This window comes from Marmota flaviventris, chromosome 1 (assembly GCF_047511675.1).
Source record: "Marmota flaviventris isolate mMarFla1 chromosome 1, mMarFla1.hap1, whole genome shotgun sequence".
Lineage (NCBI taxonomy): Eukaryota > Metazoa > Chordata > Mammalia > Rodentia > Sciuridae > Marmota > Marmota flaviventris.
This window is the reverse complement of record NC_092498.1, coordinates 44,767,238-44,788,303: the sequence shown is the minus strand read 5'-3', so window position 1 is coordinate 44,788,303 and position 21,066 is coordinate 44,767,238. Positions and strand designations below refer to the sequence as shown.

The 21,066-nt window shown below is 39.5% G+C and overlaps 1 protein-coding gene across 1 annotated transcript in view; it reads left to right on the top strand.

Annotated features, from left to right (window-relative positions):
• Positions 1–21,066, top strand: part of Wnt2 (Wnt family member 2) — a 42,246-nt gene that overhangs the window by 6,127 nt on the left and 15,053 nt on the right. The window contains exons 3-4 of the mRNA XM_027926423.3: positions 1,369–1,646; positions 19,324–19,588. Coding sequence (XP_027782224.1) covers positions 1,369–1,646; positions 19,324–19,588 — 543 coding nt within the window. The remainder of the gene's footprint in view (positions 1–1,368; positions 1,647–19,323; positions 19,589–21,066) is intronic.

Below are 21,066 nucleotides of genomic sequence, written 5' to 3'. Positions count from 1 at the left end.
TTTTAGCACTGAATGACAAACGGAAACAAGTAGGGCTTCGATGCGAAAAGGTGGTTTGTTCTCCCAGCTGTGTGGTTCAAAAAGTCACACTCGTCTTGACATATTGAATCACCAAATGCTTCTCTGCTTTTTGCCTAGCATTGGCATTAGTTCATCCAGCTTCTATTTTGATTGTTAATATATTTGCTGCAGAACCATTAATAAAAAGGCATGCTAATAACAATGAAATACAGCTCCACTTGAAAAACGAGGTGCACACAGACCCTAAAGAGCCTTATATCTGTCACTATACCACAACACGGTGTTATGAGTTACTACAGATTATTAAAATAATTTAATGTAGTTATTGCACTGAAATATGTCCCTTTCAGCCTGTAAGTGAAAGTAGCCTGCTCTCTAATAAAGAACAATTCTAAGAAAGTACCCCAAAGGGTTCTTGCCCAAGTCTAATTATAAGCGGTAAATTTGTTTCCTTCCAGAAAAACCAAAGAAAAGCTTTTCACTCTCTTTTACCCAATACCAGTGATTAGTGCAGGTGTTCCAGAAGAAAGTAAATTCACCTTAATAGTTAGACATAGTATGTAACTCGAGGATATTGCATATTGCCTTCAACAATCTCTCAATTACTTGTGAAAGTTGATGTCAAGCCAAAGCTCTCCAGTGTTAACACCAGGGGCTGGTTACTGCCTGAATTCTCTTCCTACTTCAGCCCCCATTTCTTTGAATTCAGTATTTCAGTGTCTGTAATTTAAAAGCACATGGGTGTCCTCAGTAGGGCCTGGAGGTTTGGAAGGGTTTTGTTCAGATTTGTTTTGCCCGGGCTGACCTTGAACTCCTGGCATCCCAACTCAGCCTCTGGTGTAGCTGAGATAATCATGGGCCACCACACCCATCTCAGAAGGTTTTTGCCCCCAGGGAAGCTGTGATATCCTGAATACCAAATTACTGATTGAATGATAGAATTGTATAATTCACACTATATTTTATGAATGAAGAAACTAAGGCAAGAGATGCCACACTCCACTCTTCTAGGACATTTAGGGTTCAAGGTGAATGTTGGGCATGTATGCAGACAAAATTCATTAAAACCAGAAGCTGGGTGAGGCCTTCTTTATATATATATATATATATATATAATTTGTATTCAAGAAGAGTGTCCTGACAGATGTCTAAATTGAAGATGGAGATTATTCATATTTAAAAAGAGCCTTGGCTGTTTAAAAGTGTCCTTCCAGAATACCGGTACCTTCTGTTTAATGGCAGAGGATGTCGGAGGCCCATCGAGGATTAAAAAAGTCACCCACCATATGAAAGATATTCAGGACTAGTGCTCCCAGACCACTTTTAAGAAAAGCATTTTTGTTTCAGGTAGTCGGGAATCTGCCTTTGTTTACGCCATCTCCTCAGCTGGAGTTGTATTTGCCATCACCAGGGCCTGTAGCCAAGGAGAATTAAAATCCTGTTCCTGTGATCCCAAGAAGAAGGGAACCGCCAAGGACAGCAAGGGCACCTTCGACTGGGGTGGCTGCAGTGATAACATTGACTACGGGATCAAATTTGCCCGAGCATTTGTGGATGCCAAGGAAAAGAAGGGAAAGGATGCCAGAGCCCTGATGAATCTTCACAACAACAGAGCCGGCAGGAAGGTATGGGAATGCAGCCATGCTCATTCTGAGGACCACATGGTAGCATGAGTCACTTAAAGCTTATCTTAAGCTTTCCTAGAGAGATAAAATGCTGTGTAGTCACAACTTCCCACTACCCACCCCCCACCCCAGGCCAGAGCTGTTTGTCCTAAGGAAAACCACCAACAGGCTGAGAGATTCCCACCCACACCCCACCTTCTTTCCCATAGCTGATCTGAAGGAGTCCACCCATTGCTTTTGGCGTTATGTTGAGTTGAGGGTTTTATGATCCCTCTGGATACTATCATCAGGCAGTAGATATATTCTGTGGGTTAGGATGACAGTGCTTTCATTCCATATAGCAATGACACATCCAGTGTTTGTTTCTATGGGATGTCAAGATCCAGAGCATCTTCTCCTGCACTTATCATGAAAGTAATTCCTCAGGCATGGTTTGGTGGCTTCTTCTGGACTCAGGGATACTCTCTTTTAAAGCCAAACTCAACTCCAATTCATCAAAGTCCTACTAGGGACCAGAAACCCACTTCGTGGTTTCTGGTAAGAGGACCAGGGGAAGACATGTTCCCTATCCTTTTATCCTGACAAACCTCCTGGACTGTGTCCGGTCAGTAGTCACTCTCTAACACCTATTTGTTAGATGAGGAAACTGAGGCCCTCAAGGTGAGCTGATAGTAAAATCAGGACTAGAACTCAGGTTTTGACTTCTAGTCCAGGGATGCTTTGACCTAGAATTAAACCATTTCAATGCCAATATTCAAATCCATTTACAATCTATGTTTCTCTATGTGGTGGCTTGGCTAGAATCACAAAAGAATCTGGATACTGCATTTCAGGCCTTTGTGTAGAAGGCATAAACTGGCTGAACAAACAAATATTTGGTCAAAACCAATATAAAATAATCTGATTGCCAATGGGAAGAGATAACCATAATTTGTCTTTTATCAACACAACATAAAAATGTGCATGATATTAATATATAAAGAAAAATCAGCATAAAATTGAAAGGCCCCCAGGGGGAGCTTTAATAGGAAAAAGAATAGAAAAGAATGCAGATCTGTTTGGATGAAAACCTTTTTACTAGGCTCCTGGAGAGAACAAATCTCATTTAAAGGAAGTTGGAACGAAAGAATTCTTGCTTAGCAGATGGAGTAAAATGAGTGTGGCCTGAACTGTTTACAAATAGTAACTTTCTTGAACTTTGAAAATCAACATTCCTTATTTTCATGAATTTATGAACTTATAGTGATTACTGCCAAGAATATAGACTACGGTTGAGCAATCCTACAACTATTGGTAATTGCTGTTTGTGCAATGGTTTAGATAAAAAATAATTTGTATTGACCTTTGTTTTGACACTGATAGTGTATATACAAGTTATAAAGTGTGGTGTCTTTGATAGGAGTGTGCTGCTTAATTATTCAAACAGAGCATATAGTTAGATTTCTCTGTTTGGAAAGATAAAGGCATATGGTCTTGCATTGTATCCAAAAGAATCCTGACTTATCAAAATAAATGTTAATTTGTTGTAATAGGTCATTAGATAATGAGTGTTTCAACTCTTCAAGACAATAGGTCTTAGCTATTATATTCTAGGCCCTGAATAAACAGAACTTTTAATGTAAATCACATGATTGTTCACTGTGTAGAGGTGAACAGCTGTCAGACCTCAGATATTCTCCTGCCTACTCTGCAAAACTTAGGAGGCTACTTTTGATTGGAATAAAAATGCACATGCTGACTTTTTAAAATGTGGCTTTAATTAATGGTGGGTGGGCAGACTTTTTCAAGGAGATGCATGATGTCAGTGAATATGAACTTTAATGAGAGTAAATGTATCGAGATAAACATGCGTCTCTAATTCTCTTCTTGCGGTCATCAGACCCCCAGTTCCTACTCCCCCTTCGTACCAGCAGAAGGTCTGTGGAATCAAAATGAGAACAGGCTGGGCTTGTGTTTGAAGGCAGGCCTCCTGAGCTAGGCCTCCAACAGGCCCAGGCGGCAACATCAGTCCTTGTTTTTTTTTTTTTTTTTTTTTTCCCCCTTCACTTTCTTCTTCTTCTTTGTAGTTTTTAGTATTTTCCAAATTGCCCAATATGTACATCTTCTACTTTTCAAACTGGGAGTGGTGATGGTGGAGAGACCAACATATTTAAAAGAAGAGCCGTCTATTCCAAGATTGTTCTATTTGGCCAATGCTAAAAGTCGGAATTCAACATTGCCATTCATACCCGGACTTAATTCCCCCCAATACTTGAATGGTTTCATTTATTTATGACGGTGGCTGGTTAGAGCACCCTCATGTGTTTCTATGCCGTATCATCATTTAGATCCTCTGTGCTATAATATGGCTTAATTTAATCACATTTTCAGTGGAATTCATAACTTTTTTTTTTCTTCATGTTCTCTTGAGACTCATCTTTGATTGAGTCTAGTAATCCACTTCCAAATAGAACCAAAAAGATAAGTCTACCTGGTTTGAAATCACATACTCTTTCAAAAAGGAAATTCCACAGCTCCCCCCAGCTGTTCTAAAGAAGCCATGCTACAAAAACTTCCAAATTGTATCTTAAGGAAGGCTTAACTAAATTACAAGCAAATGTTACCTGGCCAATATCCACCACTTGTTCCCTTTCATGATTTTATAAAGGGCTTTTAAATTAGTCAAATCTTTCCTCTAAGATGAAATATCATAATTTCTTAAATTTCCCTAAGAGAATCTATACAAAAATAATCCATGTACCAAATCAAATACTGCCCATTTAATCACTCTAGAAATTTCCATGATAGTAAAAAAACAACATAAAAACATTTTCTCAATAAGTTTTCTTACTCTAGTGAAAACAGAAATAACATTTGAGATCAGACCCACTTTAATATTAATCTTGCAACACCAGCTCACTGAATTTCAGTTGTTTTTATATGAACTATAGAAAGGTAATGTGTGGGGCTATGAGAAGATAAGTGTAAGGCAAATGACACAGAAACTGGCCTATAGTAGGTGCTCAGTAAAAACTAATTCTTTTCCCATTATTGAAATGACGGTGGTTTGTAATTCAGGCAAGAAATCCCAGCACAAATCATTGTGAACTGCTACTTGGAATCAGTTTGATTGTTCCATCAGTCACTAGACTCATCTTATGTGCAATCCACACATTTATAAAAACAGGCAGATACTATTTTCTAATTTATAAAGTACCATCAAATGTTTTATGATAGGCTTTGCCCAAAACTCTTATAGGAATAAAAATAGCATTAGTAGTTCTACTTTTCAGATGAGAAATGGCTTTAGAGGGATGAAGTGAGTAACCCAGGGTCATATAATCATGAAATGTTGGACTTAGGGTTCAAACCCAATTGTGTTTGCCTGTGGGCACTCCTCTACATTTCTTTATTGTCTCCCTCCCTGGAGAATCTCTATGAAAAACAAACAGTATTTCTATATTTAATAAAAAGAAGAATAAACAGTAGCTGCTGCCCTTAAAAGGGGATTACTTTTTCCCCTTTATGTTTCTTCACATATTTTATAGAATGAATATCTATTCATGTTTAACAACAGGGGGAAACGTTGTTTAAAAGCTGAAAGAATTAACTGCTAGTCATTGTGAGCATGTGCAAAGCACCTTGGCCTTATTTGGAGGATTCACAGAATGTCAATTAATGGCACAGCAAGTTCTCGAGTGCTGTTCCTCTGTGTTGTTGGACTAAACTTGGCTCAACAGATAATTTTCTAAGGAATCACTTTGGGGAAGTCACTATTTTTGGTTCTAATACAGATGCAAAAAACAATGAGACAATGAAGCCCCTTACCACAGGAAACCAACTTTTAATCAGGGATACAAGTGCAGGGCAGTCACAAGGCAAACTATGCTACCTGGTATCATGGTAAAATCAGTTAGAGGGACAGTGAGCCAAGGAGACAAAGGATGTGTCACAAGAGAACTGGGTGTTTGAGCTGGAGATGAAGATTTCCCATGACTGAGACAGGGAAATGCTTTTCAGGCTAAGGGACTGCATGACAAAGGATGACAGTGGAGCAGAAAGTGCTTCATAAAGTTAGGAATGATGGGGGCTCAGGGGTGGTGGTCAAGACAGAGTTAAGGGGACTTGAAACATGATTCTCAGCCAACTCTGGAGAATCTGAAATACCATCTAGTGACATTTAGATGTCTCTGAAAAGGCAAGAGAAAGGCACTGCATCGTGAAGACTTAAATGCTCAAGTTCAATTTTTATGCAACTGTTGATTTCTCCGGAGTCCAGTTTGAAAGAGTAATAGAGAACAAAGTTCAAACCTTGTATCATATATTTGATTAATGACTTACAAAGTAGATCTACTAGGAAAATTGTGAAATTTCTATCTCCCTGAATTTCAGTTTTAGCCTTCAATATGATCTGATGTAGTAAGCTTCCTGGTGTTTATTAATAATCAGCATATGACACCTCTATTGATATTCATATTTAAAAATAATGGTTAATATTCTTATTGGTCACTCTACTCATTAGGAATTCTTAGCTACAGAAGTTATCTTAACTGAGACAGTATAGAGGGCAGGGCTCCGGAATCAGAAAACTAGCTCTGGTGTTGTGTAAAACCTTGGGCAAGTTACCCTAGTTAGGGTGCACAGATGCATCAGGTTTTAACAAGTCTAAAAGCTAGATACCAGTATTTTCCACATTTTGCATATGAAGAGACAGGGGTTTAATAGAGTGACCATAATTAGCAAATAAATTGACATGATCTAGAATTCTAATTTAACTGGCACCCTGTATTTTTTATGGGAGAAACTCATAGGAGGAGGGGCTGCAGAGTTTCTTCTTGCATGCTCTGCCCAAGAAGTACCCCCAAGGTCAATTCTTGGCAATAGTAGGGCCTCTGAGTGAGGCCCTCTTGTGTGCTGGGACAGAGCAGATAGTTCAAAGTTCCATCCACAAGAAATGCCTCCAAAGTAAACAGAAAATGAATATTGTACAAGATGTAAGTGCAACCTTACAGGCAAGGAAATCTGAGTTCTAATAAAGACTTCAAAGAGTAGATCCCTTGATACCACTTGAAATAACTAATAAAGAAGTAATGGGTCTGACCTCAGAGAACCAGAGTATGATTAAAAAGAAATATACTCTTAAAAGGTAAGGAATATCAATAGGAAATAAAATGATAAAACCACACTGGACTATAGAGCCAGGCTGCATTAACTTCCTATTCTTCCTAACCCTCCCTTCAATAATCTTGAACATCTTTATAGGCACAGATTGCATTTAGCAGATATATGTTTTCTGATTGGTCTCTTTAGTTTATAAAATCAATTCTGCCAGCTGGGCACAGTGGTGCATGCCTGTAATCCCAGCTGGTTGGGAGGCTGAGATAGAACTAAGTTCAATGCCAGTCTTAGCAGGTTAGCAAGACCCTAAGCAACTTAGGGAGATCCTGACTCAAAATTAAAAAAAAATAAATAAAATAAAATAAAGGGCTGGGGATGTGGCTCAGTTGTAAAAGTGCCCCTGGGTTAAATCTCCATTATGAAAAACAATCTGTTCTGCCAGCCTCATTCCTGTCCTGTCGGACCCCAAAAGAGTATATACTTGGTACTGTAGATCTTCATATATCATGTGAACAAAAACTAACCAGAAATAAAGTCCCCAAACAGGGAATAACTCTTAACAAAATTGTTACAGTTTCATGTAAAGTTCCAAATTAATGGAAAATGTTTCTTAGACCTGCCTCATTAGTCAATTAGAATTATTATATACGTGGTTAGTCAATGGTAATGTTCTTGAGTTTCACAAATATAAATTCCACACCTTATATTTTCTAGCTAAGCCCACCCACAGTCACTGTTTTTAAAGGATGACAGTGCTCAAGAAAGCACAATACTTTATTGAAGTTAATAAATGTTTGCATAAGCAAATCAACTGCACAGTTTGCTAATAAATACTCCTTGTTTTTCCAGTTCCAGAGCACGAATAGTTGAAGGGTATAAATTGGTCCAGTTTTCAATAACACCTATCTTAGAGATGTGGACCTGTCAAAAGGATTTAATTGTTAATAAATGTAGCTGGCTTTGAGCCAGCATCTGAAAATTAAATAATATATTTTTAATGTGTATTTCCCTCAGGAAATCTGATATGAGACCAGAAACATGTTAGCTGCTTTGTGGAATACACCCAACTGAAAAGTGAAGTACTAACACCTTTTCAAACACTGAAGTTCAACTAAATAGTGTAATTTAAACACACCATGTAAATATCTAAAATAAAAATAAATACTTTTTTTAAGAAAAGATCTAAAATAAATTCTAAATAGGAGTTCTAAGGCAAGGTCAGTTGTTACATTGGCAAATATTTCACACAATATAAAGTGGGTGGCCTGTTGCTCTTAGAAAAGAATTAGTATGTCACAGTACGGCATCCATAAACTCAGCCAAATGCAGGTACCTACTAGAAAAAAACTTCTTATGCTCTGCAAATAAGTTGAAGAAACACCCCAGAAGCTGTTTGGACTCAGTATTCAGAAAAGTTGACTTCGGAAACCATAATTTCATTCTTCTTGGGAGAAGTTTGTCTTTTTAACTGGCAAAGTAATTCTATTCAACAACATTTAAATAGGCAAACATATATACAAAATTATAGGACTCACTGAATTCTGGGAACATGAACATTGGGGGTTTGAGAACCCCAGTATGAGAAACACTAGAGAGTGAATTAGCATAGATTTTGGTGTTGGACAGTCTGTTTGACTTTTCTCTCTGCCTGAAGGCTTCTACTTCTAGGTGTTTCAGTATCCTTATCTGTAAAATGGGGATAGTAAGAATATATATTTTATGTGCTTGTGTGGATTAAATAAAATAGTGAATATAAAGTTCTTAGCATGGTTTGACATATGGTAACAACCTAATGAATGTCATGCCTCATTATTATACTTTGATAGTAATCTGGGGCAGAGAAATAGAAAATAGAATTATTCCACACAATAAATGCATTTCCTTCTTCCATAGATTTAAAACAACAATAACTTCCAGACTTCTGTCTCTGTGGTATGGGATAGTAATATCTAGAAGTTTTTTTTAAGGACTTTAAAAAGTTTATTTTTTAAGTTTTTAAAATTCTAACTGTGGAAAATAAGCTCTGCAGATCAAATGATTAAAATTCTCAAAATCAAAAACTTAAACAATCTGCTAGGATTTTAACATCAATAGAATTATGAGCCTATGGAAGAGTTTTTATTGAGAAAGGTTATACATAAAATTAAAATGGTTACTATGATGCTAGCCACAAAATGAAACCACTGTCCTTAGAAGTCATTAAATTAATTTTTTTAAAAGTGGTCATATCAAATGAGCATGTATGTGTTGACAGGATGTCACAATGTAGAAATTAGATGGGATTCAGGCATATAATGAAGGGATGGGTTGATTAAAAATTGTGCTTCCATATATGTGTGTATAGAAATGACACACTGAAGCCCATTAATTTGTACAAATAATATGCATTAATAAATAAATAAAAGAATTATGCTAGCCAGTTTGGTGATATGAAGAGCCAATGAGGACTTTGAGGGTTAAAGAGAGAAGTATAAGAAAAGTCTGAATGGAATCTTAATGCAACCTGCATTAATAGTTGAAGAAGAGCCAGGCATGGTGGTGCACACCTGTAATCTCAGTGGCTCGGGAGGCTGAGGCAGGAGGATCACGAGTTCAAAGCCAGCCTCAGCAAAAGTGAGGCACTAAGCAACTCAGTAAGACCCTGTCTCTAAATAAAATACAAAATATGGGGTGTGGCTCAGTGGTTGAGGGCCCCTGAGTTCAATCCCCGGTTCCCCGTCCCCTAAAAAAAAAAAGAGTTACAGAAGAATGCAGAACAAGAGACTTTTTAGGAAAGATTTCAGGAAGCAACATAGAAATCAGGACATAACTGTGCAGTGGGCTCTGCCCTAAGATTCTGAATGAAGCTTTCAGCCTTGCACATACTGGAGAGAGAAAGCATTGTAATTGATTCTTTTTGTGTTCTTTCTCTTTCTATTGTAAAAGCAGGTAGTTGCACATAGCAACCAGAGTAACAAATTGAGCAGTGCAGACAGGTATATCATGAAATGGGAACATTTTCTCCCCTCATAATCATCTCCTTCCAGAACGTCTCAAAGTGCAAACTGACTGAGGCTGTGGGCTAGACATATACACAGTTCCATCTCTCAAACCTCATTAAAATGATAGAAATGGGATAAAAATGGTTTAGATCAACAATGGAGAGAATGGTCAAAAAAATGAAAGAGCTCAACAAATTTCTGATACATGGAAAGCAAATGAAATTGTAAATGATAAAGAAGGATGGAGAAGTCACAGTCTAGAAGAATAAAAGCAGATGGGGAAAATCAGATGGGGCAGTAGTCACGGTGGGAGCCAAGAGGCCCTGAGAAAAATTCAGATATGCCTAAGTACCAGAGAGAAGCACAGACCTGAAAATTGAGATTAAATGAAAAATCCATACATGAAATCAGGTGCCCCATCTCCTCCCTTCTGCCCGTGAACAGAACTCCTAGAAATCTGGCTCGTGTGTGTGTGTGTGTGTGTGTGTGTGTGTGTGTGTCTGTATTACTGGGTAATGAACACAGGGGTACAACCACTGAGATACATCTCTAACCCTTTTTATTTTTAAGATAGGACCTAAGTTGCTGAGGCTGATTTTGAACTTGTGATCCTCCTGTCTCAGCCTCCTGAGTTGCTGGGATTACAGAAGTGGACTACATCTGGCCTAGCAAATCTGGCATTTTATCTCCCAGGCATGCTGTCTTTAAAATACCTCAATGTAGGGCCATGTATAGTGGTGCATACTGTAATTCCCAGCAACTAGGGAGGCTGAAGGAAGAGGATCACAAGTTTGAGGCTGGCATTAGCAATTCATCTCCTGTCATAAAATAAAAAATCAAAAAGAGATGTAGCTCAGTGGTTAAGTGCCCTTGGGTTCAATCCCTGGTATCAAAAAAAAAAGAGGGGGGCGGGGGCAAACCACAATACAACAAAATAGCTCCAGAGAAAACCAAATAAATCTCTCAAAAGTAAAACAAATATCTAAAAGAGTTTAAGGAGCTCCATAAACAACTCCCCCCATTTCTCACCTGAGTTTGAAACCAAGTACAAGAAAGTGGACAGATAGATGGCATGAACATGAGTTTCCCTACTCATTAAAAAATTGCACCAAAGACCTGAACAGACACTTCTCAGAGGAGGACATACAATCAATCAACAAGTACATGAAAAAATGCTCACCATCTCTAGCAGTCAGAGAAATGCAAATCAAAACCACCCTAAGATACCATCTCACTCCAGTAAGATTGGCAGCCATTATGAAGTCAAACAACAACAAGTGCTGGAGAGGATGTGGGGAAAAGGGTACTCTTGTACATTGCTGGTGGGACTGCAAACTGGTGCGGCCAATCTGGAAAGCAGTATGGAGATTCCTGGGAAGGCTGGGAATGGAACCACCATTTGACCCAGCTATTGCCCTTCTTGGACTTTTCCCTGAAGACCTTAAAAGAGCGTACTACAGGGATACTGCTACATCGATGTTCATAGCAGCACAATTCACAATTGCTAGACTGTGGAACCAACCCAGATGCCCTTCAATAGATGAATGGATAAAAAAAATGTGGCATTTATACACCATGGAGTATTACGCAGCACTAAAAAATGACAAAATCATAGAATTTGCAGGGAAATGGATGGCCCTAGAGCAGATTATGCTTAGTGAAGCTAGCCAATCCCTAAAAAACAAATACCAAATGTCTTCTTTGATATAATGAGAGCAACTAAGAACAGAGCAGGGAGGAAGAGCAGGAAGAAAAGATTAACATTAAACAGATACATGAGGTGGGATGGAAAGGGAGAGAAAAGGGAAATTGCATGGTAATGGAGGGAGACCCTCATTGTTATACAAAATTACATATAAGAGGTTGTGAGGGGAATGGGAAAATAAACAAGGAGAGATATGAATTACAGTGGATGGGGTAGAGAGAGAAGATGGGAGGGGAGGGAGGGGGGATGGTAGAGGATAGGAAAGGTAGCAGAATACAACAGTTACTAATAGGGCATTATGTAAAAATGTGGATGTGTAACCGATGTGATTCTGCAATCTGTATTTGGGGTAAAATTGGGAGTTCATAACCAACTTGAATCTAATGTATGAAATATGATATGTCAAGAGCTTTATAATGTTTTGAACAACCAATAAAAAAAAAATTGCACCAGAAGATGTGGCTTCAGCTTACAATGCTTCCTGGCTCCCACCAGAGCAAGGCTGACTCACATCCCTGTCATAGGCTGGGCACTGGAATCCCTGCAGGGGGCATGATGGTGGGAGCTGATCCCAACTCATCTTCTCTATAGGCTGGCAGGTCCCCAAAGAGCAGGAACCTGGATTCACATGCCTTACTCCTTCCTCTAAACTCACTAGCTGGACAAGTCACTTCTCCTCTGGGGAGAAGTGAGTAAGGGGGTGGAGAGAGCTGGAAATGTTGCTCTGGTGGAATTACTTCCTCAAGAGGCCAGAAAGAAAGTACTGGAAAAAATATGAGAAAAATTAAAAGAGAAATAGAGGATCAATTCAGAAGGCTTGACAAGTAACTAATTAGAAGGTCATAAAGAAAGACTTTTAAAAAGTGAAGGTGAGGAAAATACTAAAGAGAATGACTCCATGTTAACGGACCCGATAGTCCAGAATGAATAGCCCTGCTGAGTGTTAGGCAGGATTAATGGGAAAATAAAAAATTCCTGAGGTGTGATATTTCAGAACATGAAGAATAAAGGAAAGACTCCAGAAACTTTCATGGGGTTGGAGAGTAGGCAGATGCAAAGTGAAATGAAAACAAAAACAAATCTATTTTCAAAGAATCAACCAGACGTCACATTTCCCACCTGCAACACTAGAGGCCAAAGCTTTCCAAGTCTTGAGGGAAAATTATTTTTAATTCAGAATTCGATGTCCAGCCAAGCTAGTTAATCAAGTGTGAAGGCTGAATGAAGAGATCTTAGACATGAAAGATTCCAGAAAATGTGTCCACCACGTAACTTGAAGGAGTTACTCAAGAATGTGCTGGAGCAAATGGAAAGAATCAACCAAAATGCAGAAAACATGACATCCAGGACAGAGGGTGTCCAGTGATTTGGGGTCTCAGCCTCGGAGACTGTGTAGGTTGAAACAAGAGAATGAAGGATTGCGGAGTACCCTGGTAAATAAGGAGAAGAGATGGAGTACGTAGAATGATTGTGGGATGGAAAACATGAGTCTATAGTCAATACAACTGGTAGCAAGTAAGACTAGAAAACTCCAAATTCCACTCCAAGAACATCTTTCATTGACAGGTTGTGATATTGGATTAGAGATAATAAAATGCAGTCCTGACACAATACTATACTTGGCAGAGCAGTTAACAATATAGTCATCCCTCAATAACTATGGGAGATGGATTTCTGGATCCCCTGTGGATGCTCAATCCAAGCATGCTTAAATTCCTTATATAAAATGGTACAGTATTTGCATATCCTATACATATCTTCCCACATACTTTAAATCATTGCTAGATTACTTCCAATACCTAATAAAATGTCAATTATATGCAAATAGTTGTTATATTAGTGAATAATGACAAGAAAAATTCTGGACATGTTCAGTATAGACACAAACATCATCGGCCTAACTACATAGTACACAAACAAGAAGTGCTCAAACAATGTTCCCACAGTGAGTGCTGGAGAGAGACTGAAGATGTGTGAGACCACCGTGGGATGTGTCTACACATTTCTTCATTCCCCTGGGTTCAGCATAATGCTCTGAATATGCAAATTCAAATTTTGCTTTTTGAAACTTTCTGGTATTTTTTCCCAAATATTTTCAACCTACAGTTAGTTAATCCATAAATATGGAGGGTCTGCTGAATCATATAGATGTTACTGTTTTCCAGTTTTATAATCAACATCTAGAGATATTATAGGAGACTTAAGTATAGTTACAGAACAGAGGTTCCCTGCTTCTCCCACTCATTCTTTTATTGCCTAATAAAATGTCACCAGCCCCTCCATTGGTGGCTGTGAGTGGGAAGCTCCCACAAACCCTTACCTATTGCCTCCAGAGACTCCATGGTATCCCTCACACTGCAGCCTGCTTCTTTGCTGTGGCTCATCAACCCATTCATCCATCCATCAGTACTTACTTTGTACCCTCCCTGACCACCACCCATCTTTCATTCTCCCTACAATCTCTGCATTGTGGCACATCTTTCTTGGAGGTTCAGACATATTTGAAGCTTAGGTTAGGAAACAACTTCTAATTCAGTATCCAGTTTTCCCTGCTCCTGGATACATAGTGCCAGCCCCTGTCACAGGCCTTTCTCATTGCTCTAGCCTTCCCCAGGCCCTCAGAGTCCTGCCATGGTTCAGGGTTTCTTACCTTCTCTCCCAGCGTCCTGGGTTGTGACACAGTCAGGGCTGCAGATTAGAATCACCAGAGTATCTGCAGGTACTCTCCAGACCTGGGCCCCACGCTACCCAAGGTTCTGATTTACTCAATCTGTAGAGGGGCTGGAAATGATCCCTAGGTGATTTTTATGTGTAGCCAGGAATGCAAACCACTGCTCTGCTCTCTCCAGTTACCAGGGAACTGTCCTCAAATTCATGTAACTTTATTATGTGGAGTTCCCTCTCTTTCCAAATCATGCAGTCTCTCCTACAGCAGCCAGACTGTCAAAGAACTTTTCCCCTTCCTCTGTGTAGTCACACACAAATGCAGATCTTTAAAAAGTAGATAATACCACATATATTCTACATTTAGGTTTTATAACTTGAGTTCCTTCATACCTAGAAGACTGATCTATCTCATTATACAAAGACCATGTAATACTCCATTATTATGAAGCATATACCATAATTTACTTAGCCATTTTCCTATTGATGTATCCTATCTCATATCTCATATTTCCTATCTATCTCATATCTCAAATTATCTCATATTTTGCTATTGCTAATTATGCTGCAGTGAACATCCATATTGATGTGTATCCTTTGATATCTGTGCATGTATTTTCAGAGTGTAATTACTGGATCAAAGTTGTGTACATTTAAAATTTGGACAGGTGGGCCTGGTAGCTCAGTGGTAGAGCACTTGCATAGCATGTATAAGATTCTAGGTTTAATCCCAAAAATTAAAAGAAAAAAGAAAAAGAAGAAAAACAGATGGACATATTGCAAAACTGCTCTTATTTAGATGATGTATCAATGTATTATCCCACCAACAGTTTGTTAAAGTATATCTTTCCCCAGACTCTTACCCCATCAAATATTATTAATCATGTTTTACTATTTGCTAATTTGGTAGGCAAAATTAAAATAACAATGTTGTATAACAGTTTTCATTTCTGTGATTACCAGTGAATTGAACATATTTTTGTTAGTACTTTGTATTGTGAATTACCTGTCCAATGAATTTTTGATGACTATTAACTTGGAAAATACAATGTAATGTACTCCTACTTTCCTATTTCTCCTCCTACCACCATTATAACAGGCCTATCATATAATCCAGTCAATTCTTATTTCAAGAATAGAGGAAAGCATATTACATATAATTCAAAATTACAGAAAATCCCAATGTGATTTATATTAGGATTTTAAATGTGTTTTTAGAAATATAGATCTGGGAGTGAAGCATATCTGATTCACATCCTAGTCTTGCTTCTTTCTAGCTGACTCTAGGGATTTTACCTTCCTCCCTAAGCCATGATTTTCCTAACTGTAGAACGGGAATAATAACTTACTTTGCCTAATTGTTATAATGTGTGTATGCCCTTCAGGTGTGGACACTGGCACACAGGTAGTTGATAAATGGTTGCTATTGTAATATTGTTATAATGTTGGAATACTGGAATTCAATATTCATTAATTAGGAATCCTCATTGTGAGGTTCTTGGTCCCATATCTTACCCTTATCTCAACTACTCTGAAGCAGGACACCTAGATTTAGATCCCTTTCTCTCTGCTTCTCTGATTGAGCAGAGTTTTGTTCTCTTCAAGGCTAAGGGTTTTCATTTCAAGTCTGCAAATCAGTAAATAGAAGAGATGGAGGTAGCCTCTGATGTGACTGAGCACTGAACTGGCTATGTTAACAGTGTGGGCTGGAGATGTGACAAACCTATTTAGAGAAGTCATGACTCTCCCACAGGGTTAATTATCAGATAAAGCCCATCACTAATCCACAATCAAGAACTGATCTTGATACCAGGTGGAATACATTCAGTGCAAAGTTTCACACTTCAGTAACAAGGAAAACGGATTATCCTGTTATAAGAAGTTTGGAGGTAGGGCAGTTCCCAGCTGGAAACTGCTCCTTGAAAACATCCTCCAGAACCCAGTTCCTGACATCTTTCAAGACAGCATCTGCAGCTTATGGCCTCATCTTGCATTGACTGTCTTCATGTCCCAAGGAGGCTACCTCAAAGAACCACATTGAGAGACAGAAAAAATGCTTTTTCCCCCTTCTTTCTTACAAATTCCCTTAAGACTTCTTATGATATCATATTGGCCCAAATTGAATCATTGAATTTCCCATGCTGAGAAAAATCAGTGGCACGACAGTGAAATGACTGTTCTTGATTTAGGCCACCCTGAACAGAAAGAGACCATCTCTGGAATACATGGCTGCCTGATACCTGAACAAAACTGTTAGTAAGAAGGGAGGAGATGATGGTTACACAGATGACCAACAGAGCCTGGCACTGCCATGTGGGTTCCTAAGGCTTTATAAGGTGGACTTTGAGTATTTTGAGTTAATATGCAAATCCTTCAATTAATCATATAAAAATCAGCTTTGAAGTTTGCCATCTAGAAATTTAGTGTTACAAGGGGAGGGCAGTCATATTTACTGTCATTCTTAAAAGCAGGAGTATGACTTAGGAGTCAAGAACCTCATTTTCTAGGAATGCACTTAGAATAAGCATAGATGGACTCAACTCCAAAGCACTTGGCATGGAGTGGGTTTTGGGTGGTGCTATCCCAGGTCTTAGGAGGGAAGCTCCTGGGAAGAGGGGGGCCACGTGGGGCAGAAATAGGAGCCAGGAGGGCATTCCCAGGGTGTGTCTGTGCCTGAAGTATGCTGTCCAGGTCATCTGGTGAGCCTCATGCCAAATTCCTGGAATATAAAGATATGAGGAGAAGGACATGTGGGGGAGTGTAATTCCAGAGGAATTTCCCTCTGAGATACCCTTTAAAGACACTACATCTTTGTAACATGGAAAGCCAAGCTGGTGGAGTTCTTCCTGCTTATATCTCAGCTCTCAGGTGTAAGAGTACCACAGTCTATATTAAGAGGCAAAGCTGGAAACACCGTGTGAATGCCAAGGCCCACCTGGGAAGAGTGATCACATCATTCACAGATGAACAGCCTGGGTCCATTGAGGTGTCTGGCCTGTAATTACTCCACCAGCTCTTGAGTGTTTCAGACACATCTCCAGGCACATGAACAAACTGGAACTAACTTCCTGGAATGAATAGCATCCATGCACACCTGGTGGTTGTACTGTAGCCTTGTCAGAAGCTGAGTTTGCAGAAGAGCAAAATGAAGTCATGCATTAGGCCAAATTACCTGGAGCAAGGCTATCAGTGAATGGCAGCCTGGAATATTGAGGAGGGGTGGTGGGCAGTGGGGCATAAGTGAGCATGTGAGCTGCAGGGACTTTCACATGGGCTATATGCTAGAGCCACCCCTCTCATACCCCATACCTGGCCAATTATATTAAAATCTTAGGGAGAGGACAAAGAATGGTTGAATCTTCTGCTTGAGTTTAGGAATATTTACCTTAAGAGTTTGTTCAGACTAGCATTTTGGAGAATGCCTTCAGAGAAATTTCTGCTTCACTTGCCTATGCCCTCATCCCCCATATCCCTGGCTCAGGGATGCAAATTGCTCAGTGGGCAGGCTTCTCCTTTGTTCTGTTACTAAACAAAGACCAAAGCCACAGTCTGGAGAAATCTCCAGGACCAGGGGTCTCCCCCACAGCCCTTCTTTGCATCCTCTGTCTTTGGTCACAATTCCTAATCAGCAGTTTAATATTAATAGCTGTTTGAATGGTTAGTATTATAATAACTTGGGAAACATAAATTGGACAAGAGATCAGTGGTAACTAATGGGGGAGGAAAAGAATATCAATTTCAAGGTAGTAAGTTCTATGAGAAAGAGAACAAGAGGAGTTTTTAATCAGAAAGCATGTTCTTCAAAAACATTTTGAAGAAATTCATATTTGCATGTACTATGAATTTGGGAGACTTCGGAATCAGGATTTGCATCCAGCCATTCCACATCCCAGCACTAGAGCTTGGGCAATCATATTCCCTCCCTGATCCCTGGTTTTCTCATCTGTAAAATGGGAAGAGCAGTCTCAGGGCTCTTTTGATCATGGGTGCTGATACTCTCTTCATTTAGGTGAGCCAAGGACAGGGCAGGACAACTCTGACCAAATGGCTCTGGGGATGGTGCAGTGCTGCCACCTCATCCTGAGACCAAAGCAGAAACTTTCCTGGATAATGCTGGGGCCCACTCGCCCCTCCCCTCATACCTCACACCCACAGAAAAGGGGCCTTCATTTTAGGAGCCAGCCAAGATGGACTTGTCCCAATTTTCATTGCTTCCTCGTTAGGGAAAAATAGAGCAACCTCATCCCATGGTCTGAGCTGAATCACTTGGCGAGAGTTGAGGGATAATCTTCTTCACTTAATGTCAGCCCCAGTGCAGCCTGGCTCTGCCCTTTATTAACTATTTGCCTTCAGACAAGAGCTTTCTCCCTTCTTTCTTGTTCCTCCTCTGCAAAATGAAAATGTTAATATGGGACTGTCCTGACACCCAAGGTCATTGAGATACAGTGTGTTCTGCATTGTCACGGTGCCTGGAACACAAAGCACTCCATAAGTAGTAATGGTTATTATTATTATTGGGTTCTTGAAAGATGCAGACTTACAATTTCTTGACTAATTGGAGTACAGCTTGAGCATCCCTCATTTGAAAATCTGAAACTTGAAATACACCAAAATCTGAAACATTTTGAGCACTGATGTGACACCACGAATGGCAAAGTCTACACCTGACCAAATAGGACACAGTCAAACCACAGGTACACTAAAATATTATATAAAGCCCCCTTAAGCTATGTGTATAAGGTGTATATGAACATAAATGAATTTCATGTTTAGACTTGGGTCTATCCCCAAATATCTCATTATCTATCTGCAGATATTTCAAAATCTGAAAAAAAATGAATCCAAAATTCAGAATTTTTCTGATCCCAAGCATTTTGGATAAGGGATATTTACTTAATGGTAAAGGTATACATTTTAAAATAATAAAGCTACATTTATTTAGAAAATATTCTAATTCATTCCTGCACTCTTTAAACTGGTCACATACTCTATTAAATAGTGAACTTTTTTGTTACACTGATAGCCAGTACGATTAACATCTGAATCTTCCCTTCCCCTCCCTACCCACCACACCTGCCTGCTGCAGTCAGCACAGTGACAAGTGATACTCCAACATCTCCCAGTCATGAGCCCCAGGATCCAGCTCAGTTGCTTCCTGGTTGCTTCGAGATAGGAAAGCTGTGGCTCCCTTGAGGCCTCCTCCTTGAACCTGCCCCTGTCTCTCTGGCAGGCTGTGAAGCGGTTCCTGAAACAGGAGTGCAAATGTCATGGTGTGAGTGGCTCATGCACCCTGAGGACATGCTGGCTGGCCATGGCCGACTTCAGGAAGACAGGCGATTATCTCTGGAGGAAGTACAATGGAGCCATCCAGGTCGTCATGAACCAAGATGGCACTGGTTTCACTGTGGCTAACAAAAGGTTCAAGAAACCGACGAAAAATGACCTCGTGTATTTTGAGAATTCTCCGGACTACTGTATCAGGGACCGAGAGGCAGGTAAGTTCAAAAGAACTTTTTCAACCATCTATATTTTTAGTCTGACATTTCAGCCTGCTGCCTTTAGGTTCTAAGTTCATATTCTTTATAATTCCTATTGAAAATGCACAGAAAGCTTTCCCAGGCGACTCAAGAAACATGTCAATAATGTGCAGATTCTGGAGAAATGAGGACCCAACAAGAATGTACATGGCAAAAAGTCAAAATATGCAGATTAGCAAAATTTTCCAGCCTGGGCAAAATTCTAGTTAGTAGACTAAGACACCCTGTGTGTAGTACCCAGCATCTTTCATGTGATCCTCAAGCTTCAAGGAGGAAAGTTTTGCAAAGAATCTCTCCTCCCTGCTTACCACTCCCACCTCTATCACTATGGAAAAGGGCTTTAAATTTAGCCTCTTTTGAAGTTTGGCCTATTTCACATTCCCTTGCTCTTTTCAATATACTTAGAAGTTGCTAGTAAGAATTTATTCACATCTCTTGGCCATAATTGGTCAGTATGTAAGGGCTGTGTAAGAGTCACCTCATTTATTAAAGCCACACCCTTTCTAAAGGATGGCACCTTCTCCATCTTGAACTCACTCAGAGTGGGCTCTGTTAGCTTCAACATCACAGCTGTCCCCACCTGTCTGGTTATATACATGTGCATTCTCCGCCTCTCACTCCCTGGTCAACACTGAACTCCAGGCTTAGCACCTTCTTTGCAAAGAGTTCAGAGCAAAATAAGATTGAGTCAAAGAAGGAGGTTATGGGAGTCCACAGCCCACTTTGGCTTAGTTAATTTCTTGGTAGAAAACAAGGTATTTCAATATCAGGAAAAAAAATCCTCTGAATTCTTAGATTGCTTTTCATTCCAAAATAATTGCAACAGAAGCAATAAGAAAGCACAGGTGGCAGCTGGCTCCTAAAGTTAGATTGGCCAAGAGGCAAGATTACCTGGGAATACATAAAAAAGCTTTCGCCTCTTTCTTGCCCTAGAGTGATTGAATTTTTTTCAGATTGTGAGCTACTTCTCTATAGCATGGGAGCAGGTTTGTACATGCAGCCTATGGATTAATGACTGTTGAACACAGGGACCAGATGCTATGCCCCACTGCATTCCAGACCTATAACAAGTCATCCTACCTGTCAGGCCAAACTTTCAGCCAAATCACTATGAAACCTATGCTTTTAATCAGAATTGTCCTCAGGGTCTGCCTATAACTAGGTGTTTAACCTCTGCTTCCTTGAACAGGACATGAGAATGACGGTATCTTGATAATTTTAGTTCCTATGACTTGAATACTGTGTGCTGATTACTGGGTTAAGATCAATGTATGCATGGTCCTATTGAATCTGTGGAGCAGCCCTGTGACATTAGCACATTGGAACTTGTTACTGGAAAAAAAATGGATAAAAAGAGGGACACTCCTAGATAGTCAACACCGACCAAGAAATTCACAACTTAATTTTTTAAGTCAGATAAGCAGTCCTAGATATCA